Source organism: Mustela erminea, chromosome 6 (assembly GCF_009829155.1).
Source record: "Mustela erminea isolate mMusErm1 chromosome 6, mMusErm1.Pri, whole genome shotgun sequence".
NCBI classification, from domain to species: Eukaryota; Metazoa; Chordata; class Mammalia; order Carnivora; family Mustelidae; genus Mustela; species Mustela erminea.
This window is the reverse complement of record NC_045619.1, coordinates 44,835,222-44,851,076: the sequence shown is the minus strand read 5'-3', so window position 1 is coordinate 44,851,076 and position 15,855 is coordinate 44,835,222. Positions and strand designations below refer to the sequence as shown.

Genomic DNA, 15,855 nt, shown 5'->3' with positions numbered 1-15,855 from the left:
TCTTTCTTTTGTTGGGATTTCCTTTTTTTTTTTTTTCTTATAGTGAACTAGGTTGCTTTAAAGTTGAAAGTTTTAAAATATTTCTTCCTCAGGCCTTAGATTGAAAATATAACAATAATTCCTAAATCTAATTTTAGAGGAGTCCTTTTTTTTTTTTTTTTTTTTTAAATGTACTACAACATAGACCTCCCTGAAACATTTAGAGCCAAATCAGGTGGCATCTGATATTATTCTGCAGTCACAGCTCTTTGCACCTCCCTGGCTCCCTGGAGAAATGACCTTGAAATGGTCTGAGATCTTAATGGCAATAAGATAACATTGGTCAAATGGAGCCCTTGAAAAGGATTCTTAAAAAAAAAAAAAAAATCTGAAGAGTAGGATTTCTTAAATTATTGCTTATATAACATCAAGCCTTTTTTTTTTAAATCTTTCTAGGTATGGAGAGGCATTATTTATGAATTCCAAACTCATTAGTGGAGTTACAGAATTTCTTAATACCGAAGGTGAACTCAAAGAGGTAAATATTTTAATATAGGAGTTCTAATGATTTTCTTTTATAAATATATAAAATTATACATTTCTTTTAACCACTTTTTTTCTGACAGGCTCCTATCTATTTCTTTAAAAAACACACGTTCATGCTGAAGACTTGACTTAATTCATTATTTGCAAAGGTATTTCTATTGTATTAAACATGAAATGTCTTCGGGGGGGGCACCTGGGTGGCTCAGTCGGTTGAGAATCTGACTCTTGGTTTGAGCTCGGGTCATGATCTCAGAGTTTTGAGATCCCCTCTTGGGGCTCTATGCACCCAGTGCAGAGTCTACTTGTTCCTCTTTCTCCCCCCTCTGCCCATCCCTCTGTGCCCCTGCACATGTGAATGTTAGCTTTCTCTTTATCAAATAAGTAAATACAATCTAAGAACAGACAGACATAAAATGCCTTCGAGAGGTGTTTGAATATAATGATTCTCAAACTCCAGGACTCCAAATCCACTCCCAGTATCTTTGATCCAATCCGCTGCTCCTGGGCTGATGATGTGAACCCAGGTTGGGATCCTAGAAATAACAGAACCATCCTGTCACAATGACTCAGCATTAGGGTACAAAGGATCAAGGATTGTGTTAAGATATAGAACTTGAGTCTCCCTGCTTCATGTTCAGGCAGATTACAGGGTGTGGATCACCAGGTGTGATTATAAAGCTTCGTGCTATCTAGTCTGTTCAGTGGAATGAATTCAGTGTATGAAAGAGGATATATCTGGCAATATATATTGAGATTAATAGTTTGTTGAAAATTCTGCTTGATTTAATCATACATGAATTTCATTAAAGAAAATGAACAATTCTTTAAGGACTAGTGTCCAGTTTAGAGTATATCTAATGTTTCTTTTTTTTTTTTTCCTGGTTTATTTCTCTGGAAATTTAAACCAGCTTTTTTTTTCCCCCCTAATCTTTAACTTACATTTGTAGAAGAGAGGGTATGAAATGGGGAGGGATAAGTATGTAGGAGGGAGGAAAAACATATAGATACTTTAAAAAAAATTTTTTTAAAGATTTTATTTATTTGAGAGAGAGAGAATGAGAGAGAGAGAGCATGAGAAGTGGGAAGGTCAGAGGGAGAAGCAGATTCCCTGCTGAGCAGGGAGCCTGATTTGGGACTCTAGGATCATGACCTGAGCTGAAGGCAGTCGCTTAACCAACTGAGCCACCCAGGCATCCCGATACAATTTTTTTTTTTAAGATTTTATATATTTATTTGACAGAGATCACAAGTAGGCAGAGAGGGAGACAGAGAGAGAGAGGGGAAAGCAGGCTCCCTGCTGAGCAGAGAGTCCGATGTGGGGCTCGATCCCAGGACCCTGGGATCATGACCTGAGCCAAACGCAGAGGCTTTAACCTACTGAGCCACCCAGGCACCCATAGGTCCTTTTAAAGGATTCTGATGAGCTGGGCTTCAACCATCTACTTTTTTTCTGCTGCTTTACTCCGTTACAAAGTATAGCTGAGATTTGGCTTTGACAATCATGGCTTCCTCGATTCTCACTCATCGGATATCTGGGCTGTGACCCGGAGCTAAACATATCCAGCAGCATTTCCCTAGAAGCATCACCCTGGCACCACCCTTAACATCTTCTAATAGTGCCGGTGTTGTATGACCATCCCGCATGTACTGACTTGGATTCTTGCATGTGACGAGCTAAGCTAAGCTAAGTCTCTGATTGTAATGATTTGAAATTCAATTTTTACCCCTGCTGTGTGTTCCCAACCCTAAAGGATTTGGTTCTGAAAGCCCCAGCCCAATGTTTTACTAAATTTTTTTAATGAAGGAAGCTAAATGGGAAGGACTCCTTTCATATCCATATGAAACAATGAAAGAACAATTAAATGAATGATTGCTTCCAATTTTCTCTGTATTTAAATGAAGTACTTTTAATTTCTTGATTTTACATTCAATAATCAGTGAGTAAAAGACTCATTTAGTCACAACCTATGAAGCCACTGAAGTGAACACCTTCTCCTGTCTTCTTCCCAGTATTCTCTGCCTTTGCCTCCTTTCTTGCTGCCTCACTTCTGTTCCCGCTTCCTTTTCTTCACCCTCAAACTCTTGTCGGTCTTTCCTACTTTCCTTGTTTCAGGTATACCCAGGCCCTGGGAAAATGTCTTTTAAATGGATATTTATTTGACTTTATTATATGCTGGCCACTTTGTTTTATTTACTTCTTACATATTTTTAATATTTTTCCACTTGATTTAATTGTTATTTGAAATGTCCTTGTAATGAAAAGTGCAGTTTCACACCTGAAACTAAACTGTGGTTTTTATTCCATTATCTACACAGCAGCTAACCTCACACTATCTGGCTGTGGCATAAGTTAGGAATCGCTTCCCGACATGGCCGCTTGTGCTGACTTTCTTTTTTTTTTTTATTTTTTTTAAAGGTTTTATTTATTTATTTGACAGAGAGAAATCACAAGTAGATGGAGAGGCAGGTAGAGAGAGAGAGAGAGAGAGGGAAGCAGGCTCCCTGCTGAGCAGAGAGACCCATGCGGGACTCGATCCCAGGACCCTGAGATCATGACCTGAGCCGAAGACAGCGGCTTAACCCACTGAGCCACCCAGGCTCCCCTTGTGCTGACTTTCTAGTTTGATAGTTGCCCTCTGAGGATTTTCCATATGTTCATTATCTCATCATTGTCTTTAAGATTGGGGACCACTGTTATAAAGTAGGATGGCAGTTTGCTTTGTATTGCTCATTACTCCCTCCTCCCACGCCCATTAATGTAAAGCAGGTGAGGAAATTCCAGACTCATCCTCTAATAACCAATGAATCTCACAAGCAGAAAACCCAATGCCCTCCCTTTGGATGTGGGAATATTCTTATTTTCAAGAGTATATATAGTTCAAAAGGGAACCGGCATCTTTATGAATTCTGAAAACTCAGCTGAGGTGTTAATGACCCCATCAGACCCAGGGGCATTCAGTAGAGAAATAGGAGTAGTTGCAAGGTCCCTTCCCCAAAACTGCCTTCTAGTACCTGAAACTGGCAATTTCCTTCTAATTATTTGAATTTGAAAACTATTTCTCCATGAAACAGTGTGTTATTTCCTTAATTTTAAACTAATGGAAGTACAACCTGAGGGAGCGACAGAAGCCCTTTGCCAGTTTTTCATACTGATGTCTGTTGAGCAATTCTCCCCAGCGCTCCTTTTTCTGCCTCTTGAATCTCATCGGCAGCCCTGTTGTGGAGGAACATAGATCCTGGGCATCACAGACATCCCATTTACAGTTTTAATGTTGAAAATATAAACCTCATAATAGGGCAATAGCTAATTCAATTCATTTATATGGTTACTGAGAGTATATTATGTTTTGCAATTTACTCTACAAATAATTTATTTTGTGATGTTTAGGGTCTTGGGTACCCTAAAATCAGAGTTTCTTTTTAAATGTGAAAATGCCTTCTAATGGAGAAATTAACAAACATGTCTAGAAATTTTATGCTAAGAACAGGAAGCACAAACAACTCTGACATCTTACTAAATGCTATTTTATAAAAATGTCTAAACTTGCAACATTTTCAAATAAAAGCAGAAGATGGCATAAATATTTAGGAAACACAATAATAAAAGCTAATAACAGCAGAAAATCTACCAAAGAACTGCAGAAATAAGCAAACTGGAATGCCAAGTGTCTTCCGTCTACCCTGTGCCCTCTATAGTCAGGCAAAGGGTCTGGAAGGTGCTATGATCACACACCCCGGGACCTGTTAGATGGCTGCTCTGACCACATGTTTGCCAGAAGAGCTGCAGAGGAATCTGGGCATAAAATCAATTTGTGTCAACCACGGAAAGTGGGCCATATGTGTTCTGATGAATAAGCTACTCCCAAGATTCATTCAAGTCACCTCAGGCTCTCTGAGCTCACGAGGCTAGTACTTAGTGCACTTAAATAGTGATTTAAGAAATGAATCCCTGGAGACCCACCACTTACATTTTTTATTGATGGTTCTCTTGCAAGATAATCTGACCTACTGTCTTTGTGTCAATAACACATTCATATTCAAACCCATAGTTTACCTTTGAGGAGGACTTAAGTGTTTTACTTCCAGTGTTCAGGCTCGCTTGCTCTGTCTCCCATCAAGAGGCCAAGAACATGCTGTACAGAGTCAAAGTTGCCAGTGGGTCATTTATCACTATCTGGCATATTTAGTACTGCTGAGGAAAGCCTGTAATAATGCAGAATGTATTTTAAGAGCAGCAAATATAATTTTTTCCTGATTGACATATATTATGTAAAGAATACCACTATAATGAACATATGTGATATATACATGTATGCTGTGATATACGTATTTGTGTAATAAAACAATTCAAGACATAGATGTATTACTTGTTGCTATAGGAATATAGACTGAACGAATCCAAACATATAAATACCAATGAATTATTGCATTAATCAGTTAAAGTTTAAAAAATATGATTCAGTGTTTCCATTAGACTTCCTTTTAATATATGTGTGTCTGTTACAGGCATATGTGTGTGGCACGGTGCCTGTAATATTGAAGACATTCAGTAAATTACCATATCTTCCCTTCTTCCTCTTAGCATGTGTAAATTTGGTAAAATGTCAAATCAATTTTCAGGGTAGCATCAATAAATCTTTGCTATATGTTGGATATTTTACATGTTTGTTATCAAAGCATAGGGATTTTGAAGTCTTATAAAGGATATAGCTCTGCGATGAAGTCATCCATTGCTAATGACGTGGAGGGGCATGGGGCTTTGTAGGAAAGTGGAGGAAAACTTTGAGAAAACCGATGGGTATCATGTAATCAAAGTAACACTGTCATAAACAAACCGAGCTACCAATGAACCACTTTCTAGATTAACTCAGAAAGGTATTAAGAAGTCCATTTTAAATGCCCTTCCCCCTGTCCCTGAGTCAGTCTTGCTGCACTACATTTTGCTCCTGGCATGTCCTCCATGTGGCACCCACCATATGATGAATCACACTCACACTAATTACACCACTAATGTTTCTGTGTTGCAAGCTGATTTTTCACATTTGCCTATTAGCATTGAGATTGTTGGTTGGTTGCCAGTTTCTTAACATATTGAACAGAAAGAAAGACTGCCAGAAAGACTCTTGAAACAAAATCCCTGAGCGTTCCCAGAATACGTGAACTCTCTAGAGAAAATCTTATATCCAGAAAAATATTAGCAAAATATCTTAAAATGGTAACTTATTTTAATTAAGTGCTCAAAGTCTCTAGCTAAATGAGTCCACATTTAACTATCTTTCATTCTTTCTAAGCTGAGTCACTCGGGCAACTGAAATGCCATTAATCATCCAGTTTTCCCAGCATCGTTACTTTCTTCCCACCACCCAATATCTGGTAATCCTTTGCTGCTAAAGATAGTGTCAACCCCTTATGCTACTTATTTGGGGATGATGAAGAAGATTTGGATCTCTACCAACAAAGAGTGAGCTTTAATCCTTATCTTCAGTTTTTGAGGCTATTTGAACATTGATGTGCTTCGTAATTCGAACTAGCCTTGGCCACAGTCCGGTCAACCTATTACGAAAAGATAAATATGTCTGTTTTAATATTTACTTAGGAAACAAGAATCTGAATTTGGAGCTCTTGAAACTGTAATGTCCACTCCTTTTTCCTTCTGGTTCCAGAGATACTATACCACACTTAATGGGCACAATTTGTTATATTGTATTTTGTTAGTGAGCTTTCTTCCCCTATTAAATATGCCTTCTGTGGTGGCTGTGGCACTTCGTTTCTCATACAGTCTTGTTTACATACGTTAGACAGGAGCTTGAGGCATGCATATTTACCATTCAAAACTGTTTCTTTCCAGCTGAAGAACTTCATGAAGAACTATGACGGAGTAGCTGCTGCCTCATTCTTGAGAGCTGTGGAAACCGTGGAAGCCAATGTGCGCTGGAAAATGCTTTATCAAGATGAGCTTTTCCAATGGTTAGGAAAAGCTCTGAGACACTAAACTCTCTCTTATAAACAATCCAACTCCGAATTTTGGGAGAAGACCTGCTTTCTACGGAATGAGGAAAATGTGCTATGTGGAAAATGGCCAGATTTTCAGCATTAACGTGTGGGAGGAAAATTTTATTTATTTATTTATTTTGGTTTTGGGGGAATTTTTGGTTTGTTTCATTCATTCTGTTTTGTTTCTCTACTGGGTGTTCTTCTCTAAAAAAACTCTTGCAAGTGACACTAGCCATGATGGCCTCAGCTGTACATTCCTCTTTGTACAGGACCAAATATGATAGTGGTGCATGCTGATGTTGCCGTCAGTTCGGAAAAACATATTCAGAATATTTTGTGCATGGTTGTATGGTCCTGCCTGTGTTCAGCATGCTTACTTAAACTGTCTGATGTCGTATGTGTATATATGTTACATCCAGGATGGGCATTATACAAAAGCACAAAGATTATCTATGACAATCATTGTTGCAATGAAAGAAAAACTGAAAAGGAATTCTCTTCTTAGTCCTGGGCAATGTGGGAGGTGAAATAGCTCTTTAAGTGATCATTATCACTTCTTTCAGCAATTGGCTTGTCTTGCAATGATGACTGTGTAGCTAACTCATTTTCTTCGAGTTAAAGCCGTGTATACGTTTAAAAAGGCGTATAGATAGTGTATGCATATGTATATGTACAGAGGGAAGCCCTATATGTATATAGTATGTTGTACACTGCACTTCTGCAAAGAATCTCTTCCAATCAAAGAAACTTTATCTCTTTTTATAAACTTGTGCAAACTTTGAAAAGGCTGAAAAGAATTTATCTCACCACTCTCCACCATTTCCTAACGAAATTTCTCGACTCTTACAGATTTTTTTCCATCTATTTCCTGAACAACAGTCTATTCTACTACATGAAAGTGAATTCAAGCAAAATTTATGTATAAACACTCTTCTAATTCTCCAAAGTGGCAGAAACATATCCTAAATACAGATTCTGTCATCATTCTGGTCAAACTTCCTGTTGCATAAAACAATTGTACACGTTTAATAATTATCAGTGCTGAGAAAACGTTTCTTTCCCATCTTGTTTGTTTTTCCATCTCATGTTGTGTGGTCCAGAGGGTTAAAAACTTTCTGTGTGTGTGTGTGTGTGTTGGTCTTTGTGTCTGTGTCAGTCGAATCCTCCATTAAGTGATGGGACCTCAAGTAGGTCTGATACCATGTAATGACCCTTGGTCCCAGTCGTGCCATCCATTCAGAGGACAGTTATTTTCCTGGAGCAAAGCTTTTTCTTTGGCATTGACAGCTCTCTTCTACCTAGGAATTTTAAATAGCCCTTGCCATGGCTGTCTATTATGTAACACAAGTGCTTTTAAATGGTATTCTCACCCAGTAGGCCAGCTCTCCAAACATTGCTTAGATGATCTAAAATGAACATATTTTAAGTTTGCCGTTATAAAATACCAACACAACCACTGGACCCAAGCCAAAAGTTTGTGGACCACTTTTTATTGTCCTGAGGTTTTCCACTCCTCCAAATCTTCTTGCAGATTATTGAGAGAAATAGATTCTAATAGTCACTGAGCACTGGGGGAAAAATAGGTATTTTAAAAACCAGAGCCATAGATTTATTTTGAGTCTGTAGAAAAAAGGAGCAATTTCCCAATCCATCAAACAAGTATCACCTACAACTGAATTTTATCTTTTTAGCAATTAATAACTATTACTCATACCTAACATTTTCAGCACTTCATTCAATTAAAACACATGAATTTTAAGGACACTGTGTGGTATTAGTAAGACATAGTAATAGTAGAAAATCTAAAAGTCATTCTGCTGATCAGAAGTCGTGAAATTTAACTAGTACTTATCGCATATAAAATCCTTTAGGGACAAGTTCTGAGACATCACAATAATAAATATCACTCTGCAGTGCAGGTCCAAAACATGTACTGTATCACCTTTGGATTCATGGAATTGAGGTAAATAGATTAAAAAATTAGAGGTGGATGTCTTATTTTGTGTCATGGATTATTGAAAATTCTTTGTAGTTGTGACATTCTTTTTGAGTGAAATCTCCATTTCCAGATTTGAGTTAGAAAGCCTTTAAGAGTTCTTTTTTTCCTCCCCACTGTTAATAATCTTAATCCTCTTTCAGTATTTTAGTGGCCTTGAACAACTGGTTTAGCTATGATGTCAAATCCTAAATGTGTAATTATGTGCAATGTTTGATACCTCATAGAATATCTGTTCAACGGTATAGTAGTATCAATGGCATCGAGATGGAATTTCTGTTCTACATATTTTTCAATGATTTATCCTTTCCAATGTTGAAGATTATATCAGGCTTTGATGTTTTTTAGTTGTTTAAATAAGTAATATTTTCAAAATAATAAAATGACCAATGATATCTCTTGGAATATTCTGTAAAATGTAGTTATAAAAGTCTATTTTCTACATAGAGTTTTTATCTTTTTTCTCTTCTTTGTATGTTTTACAAGTCCTATATATGCATGAAATAACAAACTGTTGAAATTGTTCAGTATCTAGGCTTAAATCTTTACTCTGCCAATATATATATATATATTACAACACAAAAGTTGGTTTCAATTAGGCAGGACTAAATTGTTTACCATACCAAATATTAAATAACACCAGGTAACTTATAAATAAAACGTTTTCCCAATTTTCACACATTTTCCCTTAAACTTTTCTTAAAATCTTCATGTTTTTAAAAAATAGTCGAGTACGACCTCTAAGGTTAATTTCTACAATGTGAGGTTGATTCCTGAGTTTCAATAACCCAGATTTTAATTGGAGCTTTTTTAAATTGGAACTTAGCTGACTTTGATTTATATTATTTCTAAGATACTTTATATCATAGGACTGAGATTTTTGTGTCAGTGCTATTTACAAACATAACTGTAATAGCTTACAAGGTTAAGATTACAACGTACTCATAAATTGCATTTCATTTGTGAAAAACTTCTACAAATGCTATTTTATTGCTTATTATGCTTAACATAATAAATTATATTAGCCCTGATAGTCTGATGAGAAAACTGAGGCTCGGATTAGCAACAGGAACCTTGAAAATTACATAGTTGTTATCTGGGAAACAGGCACAATAACCTTAGCTTTTCAATAGAACCTTCCTATGACAAAACTAGAAAGACACTTTGGAAATGCCTCTATCCATTGCACGAGTTGGAGGTTTTCCAAATACCAGAAACAGCATCAAAACACGTGATGAAATAGGTCTACACTAATTATATTATTTTGTAAAGTCTGTGTTTCTAATGGGCATGATGTCAAACAACTGCATGGAATGTTCATCAGCAATTCACTTCAGTCAGGATAAGCAGCCTGATATTGTGACAAAACATATAGTTCATTAATTATAGTTTCCTTTTTTGATCTTTTGGTGAACACTGTTCAAATAGGACTTTAACATGGTTGATAATATGCTTTATTTTTATACATATTTCTCTGGTAAACTCTAACTGTAGTAACAGATGGTCAGACCACAGATAAAATGGTTTCCATCTAAATCAGTGAAAATAATATTCAGTAAAATGTTATGTAGACTAAATTGTGAAAAAGCAATGTTTATGCAGCTGCAATATAGGAATTCCTGAAGAAACTTACAATGATGTATTTAATTAAAATCCACTGGCTATTAAAATTTTAAGGAATTTTTTTTTTCCCTGAGCAATTGAAGACCTAAAATAGCTCAATTATTCTCAGGATGACCAAGAGGTAACCACATATACCTCTTAAAGACATGGTAAAAGTTTATATAATGAGATATTAGGATTCCTAAATAATTTTTCCTCCCTTTACCAGAGATCATAGCTGGATTATTATCATTTGACACTGCTAATTATATAGGGCAAAATTCAATTTAATTAAACAAATATTTATAGAGCACATTTTATTTCACAAAGCACTCTGTGAAGGGAAAGGAAGGAGGAGCAGAAAAAGGCCTAGAGGAATTCACATCACAGTAAATGCAACAAACATAAATCATGAGCCAATCAGAGTGAGGGTGACATGAAGAATAATTACCTGCTACATCAGAGAAACTAAATTTTTAGGTATAGATAATATTGTGCATTATTTTTGTACACTCGTTTTCAAAACTTATATGGTACTTGAGGATAATTCTCAATGTTTGGTATCACAGCACTTAATTGTGTTTCACAAAAATGTGTAACATTTAGAAAGTATAATAAAACCACATGGTTTAAACTTTGTAATTGGAATATAAATTGGGATAGAATTTATCTTCAAGAAAAGCTATTTGAACAATTTAATAATATCAGTAAGGTGCAGGAAAGATGTTTAACCTACTTAGGAAAAGTAGTTCAAGTTTTCTAAAATGGGTTTAGCATACTATTTGTATATTCACAATGTGTTAATTTTAAGTTAATCATATATTCTTTAAAGCAGGTTCAACAATTCTTATCCCAGGCAATAATGTATTTGTTCAAATTAGTACATGTGAACTTTTGAGTAAAGAAATGTACTTATAAAATATTTTAAAATTTCAAGTTTTAGCTATATAAAGGTAACCTTGAGTTCAATCGCTGTGAATTAATAAGGAATTATTAAAATATTTTGCTTAACGTGGTTTCTCTTCAGGAAAACGCTAACAAAAGGGAACTCTAGTAGCTTTTATTTTCAATTTTATTTTATGAAATTTTGTTTCAAAGTTTAGAAAAGTTTTTAGAGTCTTTATTAAAATTAAGCAGTTGGTGAAAAATAGATGTTCTAATTTTAAGTATACTATTTATGTATAAGTATATGCATTATGTTTTTAAAAAAAGTTTTTCACCAAAGGTCTTATTAGTAGACAGTATGATTTAATTCAGATTTTGAACACATAGCACATTAAGGAACTTTATTTTGAATATTAAGTACTTTAAGGATAGTACACTGAAAATGTCTCTTTTTTACATTCCCAGTTCATGTACTAATGCACTAAGAGAAAAGAAAAATAATGACCAGTTCTTTATTTTTATCTGAATTAATTTTTTGTGTGCTGTATTAATGTTAAACGAGATAAAATATAGGAAAAGAATGAACCTTTGAGCATCTACTAAATGTCAGGCATTTTTTCAATTCTTTTTAAAGATTTTATTTATTATTTGACAGACGGAGATCACAAGTAGGCAGAAAGGCAGGCAGAGAGAGAGGGAGAAGCAGGCTCCCTGCTGAGAAGAGTCAGATGCAGGGCTGGATCCCAGGACCCTGAGATCATGACCTGAGCTGAGGGCAGAAGCTTAACCCACTGAACCACCCAGGTGCCCCTAAATGTCAGGCATTTTATAGACATCATCTCATTTAATAACTGAAACACCATCAGTTTCAATTTATCAATAGGGAGACTGAGGTTAAGAGTTGGGATCAGTTTACATGACTGGTGATAGGTATTAGCTGGGATTCAAAACGGTGCAAAACAAGACTTACGGGGCTCAAGTCAGTCATCAATCTGCCTCCCATATGCCCGGAAGCATAATCATTATCGGTACAGACCAGTCTCTATAGAGGATTTGAATACTTAGCTTACTTTTTCGTTGTCACTGACTTGTTGGAGAAAAAAATGCTAGTTAGTGCTTTTTGGTTTGACACTCGGTTCTTAACAGTTACTTCACATGGCCTATTGACAGTTTTCATCCAAATGTTTTATGTTAGTGTGTAGTGTAGTAGGTTTTAAGCTACAACAGATAATGAACAGATACTCCAGACAATCAACCTTGAAAAATAAGTAAAAAGAGAGGGTGGATTACAAAACTCTTCACCAGTGGACCAAAAGATAGGTTAAACCTCTGTCCTACATGCAGAGGAGATCTATTCGTGTAGCCAGAACTTTCCTGTTGTTTAGCCATGAGGTCAGAGAGCTCTTCTTTCTGCTTGGAGCTGTATAGATGGACCGCTGCTGCTGAATTTACTCGAAGTTACCTTTTCCATTGGCCTGCTGTACGTAGCAGATGCGGTTTAAGATAACTGCTTTGACCTAGCTTGGCACAGGTCAACTTACTTCTAATCGCACACATTTTTACTATGTCATGTAAGTAAATGAGAGAGTGAAATGTTTTATAGCGAATATTACCGTAAAGCACATCTGCCTTGAATGTGCAGTGGATTTATCTTCCAAGTTAATCATTAAGTCGCTACCGTTTTAACCCCTACTAGGTTCACAATATTACTATGCTTGTTCTTGGACAGTATCCTGTTCCCACCTTCATATACTCTAGGACCTACTGGGTGAGAACATTTGCTATTAATTTTGCGTTATTCGGTTTTATTTAACATAGGTTTCTTATCCATCACTTCTCAAGCATATAACATTTTTTCAAGTGAATTTCTCCTCAAATGTTGTTTCTATCTTTTAAACTATGGTATAATAGTAATCTCACATTACCTTTTTAAATGCTCCCTGTACCTTGTCACATATGAATATACTTGCCATTTTCCTTTGATATATTTTGGTACCTTTATTTTTTGATAGTCTTTGAAGACAAATTCACACTATAAAATAAAACACATTAGTTCTGTGAAGCTTATGCACTGTCCAATTACTTGGGGTGAAATGAGACGTTCTGTCCTTGAACTGTCAAAAGTGGCTTTCTGCACACCACTGGACTCATCAGATAATCTTTTAAAATATTATGTGGACTATTTTTAATGAACTTGAATTAATTTGGCAACAAACTTTATTTTCCTAAAGCCATTTCCCAAATGGACAGACTTACTTAAAATATGCCTAATGGAAGCAGTTTTTTGCTTTTTAATATTTTATGATTTAGAAACAAAATAACTATTCTTTTAGTAAATACAACTTGCTAAAGAATTTACCAAATCAATGGTTTTGTGTTAGTTTAGAAGATAAATGTTTTCTATGGTATGCCTTTAAAACTATTCAGTGAAAATCGAATCAGTATGTGTTCAACATGAAATTTTTATTCCATTAAAATCAAGCACTAACAAAGTGGATTTTTCTAAATGAGAAAATTTCTCTTCTGTATTTTAAGCAGAACAAATTTGAATTTTGCCTCTGAAAATAAAATTTTGTACAGTAATTCATCACTGTCTTAATTTTCTGACATGTACAGATAAGGCCAAGATAAACAATACCTTCTGCTTTTTCATTCTTCTGTTTTCACTTAAGAACCCATTTTTAATTCTGAGTATCCATATTGTAGAGGTCCATGGCAAGAAAAAAATGTCACTTGCTTTTCTGACATAAGCCTTTCCCAAGCTATACACTTATTGAAGCTAGAATAAAGAAGTATGTATTTATGCAATATCGTAAAAAAAAAAATCCAAGGCAGTCTTTTCTTCCAATTGTATGCCCTTAGAATAAATTAAATGATCTTCACTTCAGTAAAAGTGATTTCACCTGCAATGCATTTCAGATTGCTTTTTAATAGGTTTTCCACATTGGACAGACTGTCAGAATCCCTGAATTTCAAGAATCATCTTCAGTAACAACAGAACTATAAAATATATATAATCAGGACTCATAAGTATTACTCAAGATAAATTTTTTGATGTCCCTGGGTTTTTCTCTTTCTAAGGGTTATTCAGAAAACATTAAATTTGGCTGTGTATAGCCACCCATTTGTGATTTTACCCCTGATACATTATATACAGCCATAGGAAGTCCTCCTCTGTCATGAGCATGAAAATAAGAAATGGAAGTCTTTTTTTTTTTTTTTTTTAAGAAATAGAAGTTCTTTAAAACTGGAATCAAGACGATTCCTATTTGTATTATAGGCAGTGTCTCTATGTGTATGTACTGGAGAAATATAGATGTCTGTATCTATTTCATATAGATAGAAATATATGGTATCTATCCAAATCTATATAATCTATACATACACATATAGTTTCATTTCTGTACTGAAATGAAAATTGTGCTGTGGAATAATCACAGAGGTCAGAAAACGGTTATTATAAAATACCAGTTGGGAGAGTAGAGCATGGGTACTATTTTTACCTAAAGAACCTGTCAGATGGGTCATTAAGTTATAGAAGCATGACCACAAGAATTTTCTCTAAGAATCATGCAGGAACTTATAAAGAAACAATTCTGATGAGATCAGGCACATTCAGGGTGGTCTGACTATAAACAACAACAACAACAACAAATCCATTCTGTCTGGTCCCTAACCTTAGAGATTCTATCTCAGTAGGTGATGGGTGGGATGGGGTCTTCTGCATTTTGAACAAGACTGTAGGTGATTCCAGTGGAGGCAATCTGTCTAGACTGTGGTTTAAGGAATATTGGCTAGGCTCAGTGGTTCTCTCCCTGACTTGATAGTAGATTCCCCTAGATAGTGTTTAAACCTTCCTGATGTCTGGGCTGTACTTCGATCCAATTAAAAAGAATCTCTGGCATCAGGCATATGCATCAGCATTTGTAAAAGACTCCCGATGATTCTAATACACAGGGTTAAGAATTCTGGGTAACAGATACCAAATGGAACAATAAGCCCTTAAGGAATAGTTATGAAATGTTACCCAAGTACCTATTTTTAGAAATCTAAGAGGTTCTTATTATTGCTTGACTTTCTCCACTAAATGTAGAAGCAAAACCTGTGTTGTCAATTAGCTGAATAGTGAGAAGCCAATAAGAACCTTGGACAATGGCTCTCCGTGGTATATAACTGGCCCTGTGCTGAGTGGTCCCAGACCATCCATGTAGATGCCTCTGTTTCCCTGTTTCCTCTGTTTCACTGACTTTTTCCATCACCTGCTTTGTCTTACATCTTTTTCTCTACAGTCTTAATGAGAATGACTATATCCACATCTACTATCAGCAATAACAATTTTTCAACTTTTATTTTGCTTGGAAATAAAAGGAAAGGCTGTTGGCAGGGCGTTCCATCAAATGACTGCACCTTTGCCCTTCCGACCAGAACAATTGTTTTCTGTGCCTCATCTGGCAAGTGTCTGAAATTGGAGCTCAGGGCTGACACATGGGATAACATGGTCACATCAGGGACATAAACTAACCATACACTATTATTATAAATGGTTATCATCTGGAATATTCTTTTTTCTAGTTCTTTCCTGGTTTCTTTTACTCTAGCTTCTCTTTCTTTCTGTCTCTCACTGCGACCTGCCCGTTGAGCACTGAGACTTCTTCAGCAACAGACACTATATTTTCACTTGACATTGCAAAAAGAATAGTGGAAGTTTTGAGCTGTTACCATATCTGTGTGCATAATAGAAAGTGACATGTGTTCTTGGGATTGTCAAACAAGGCCCAAAGGGCATCGGGCACATTGCAACTGCCTGGTTGTGCTCTGGACTCTGTGCTCATTCATCAATTCTTTAGTTCTTG

At 35.8% G+C, this 15,855-nt stretch overlaps 1 protein-coding gene across 1 annotated transcript in view; it reads left to right on the top strand.

Moving 5' to 3' along the window:
* The window catches only part of TRHDE (thyrotropin releasing hormone degrading enzyme), a 389,311-nt gene extending 379,679 nt beyond the window's left edge, over positions 1 to 9,632 (top strand). Inside the window, exons 18-19 of the mRNA XM_032347011.1 lie at positions 436 to 517; positions 6,374 to 9,632. Of these exons, the coding sequence (XP_032202902.1) occupies positions 436 to 517; positions 6,374 to 6,517 (226 nt within the window). The 3' untranslated portion in view covers positions 6,518 to 9,632. The remainder of the gene's footprint in view (positions 1 to 435; positions 518 to 6,373) is intronic.
* The last annotated feature ends 6,223 nt before the right edge of the window (positions 9,633 to 15,855 follow it).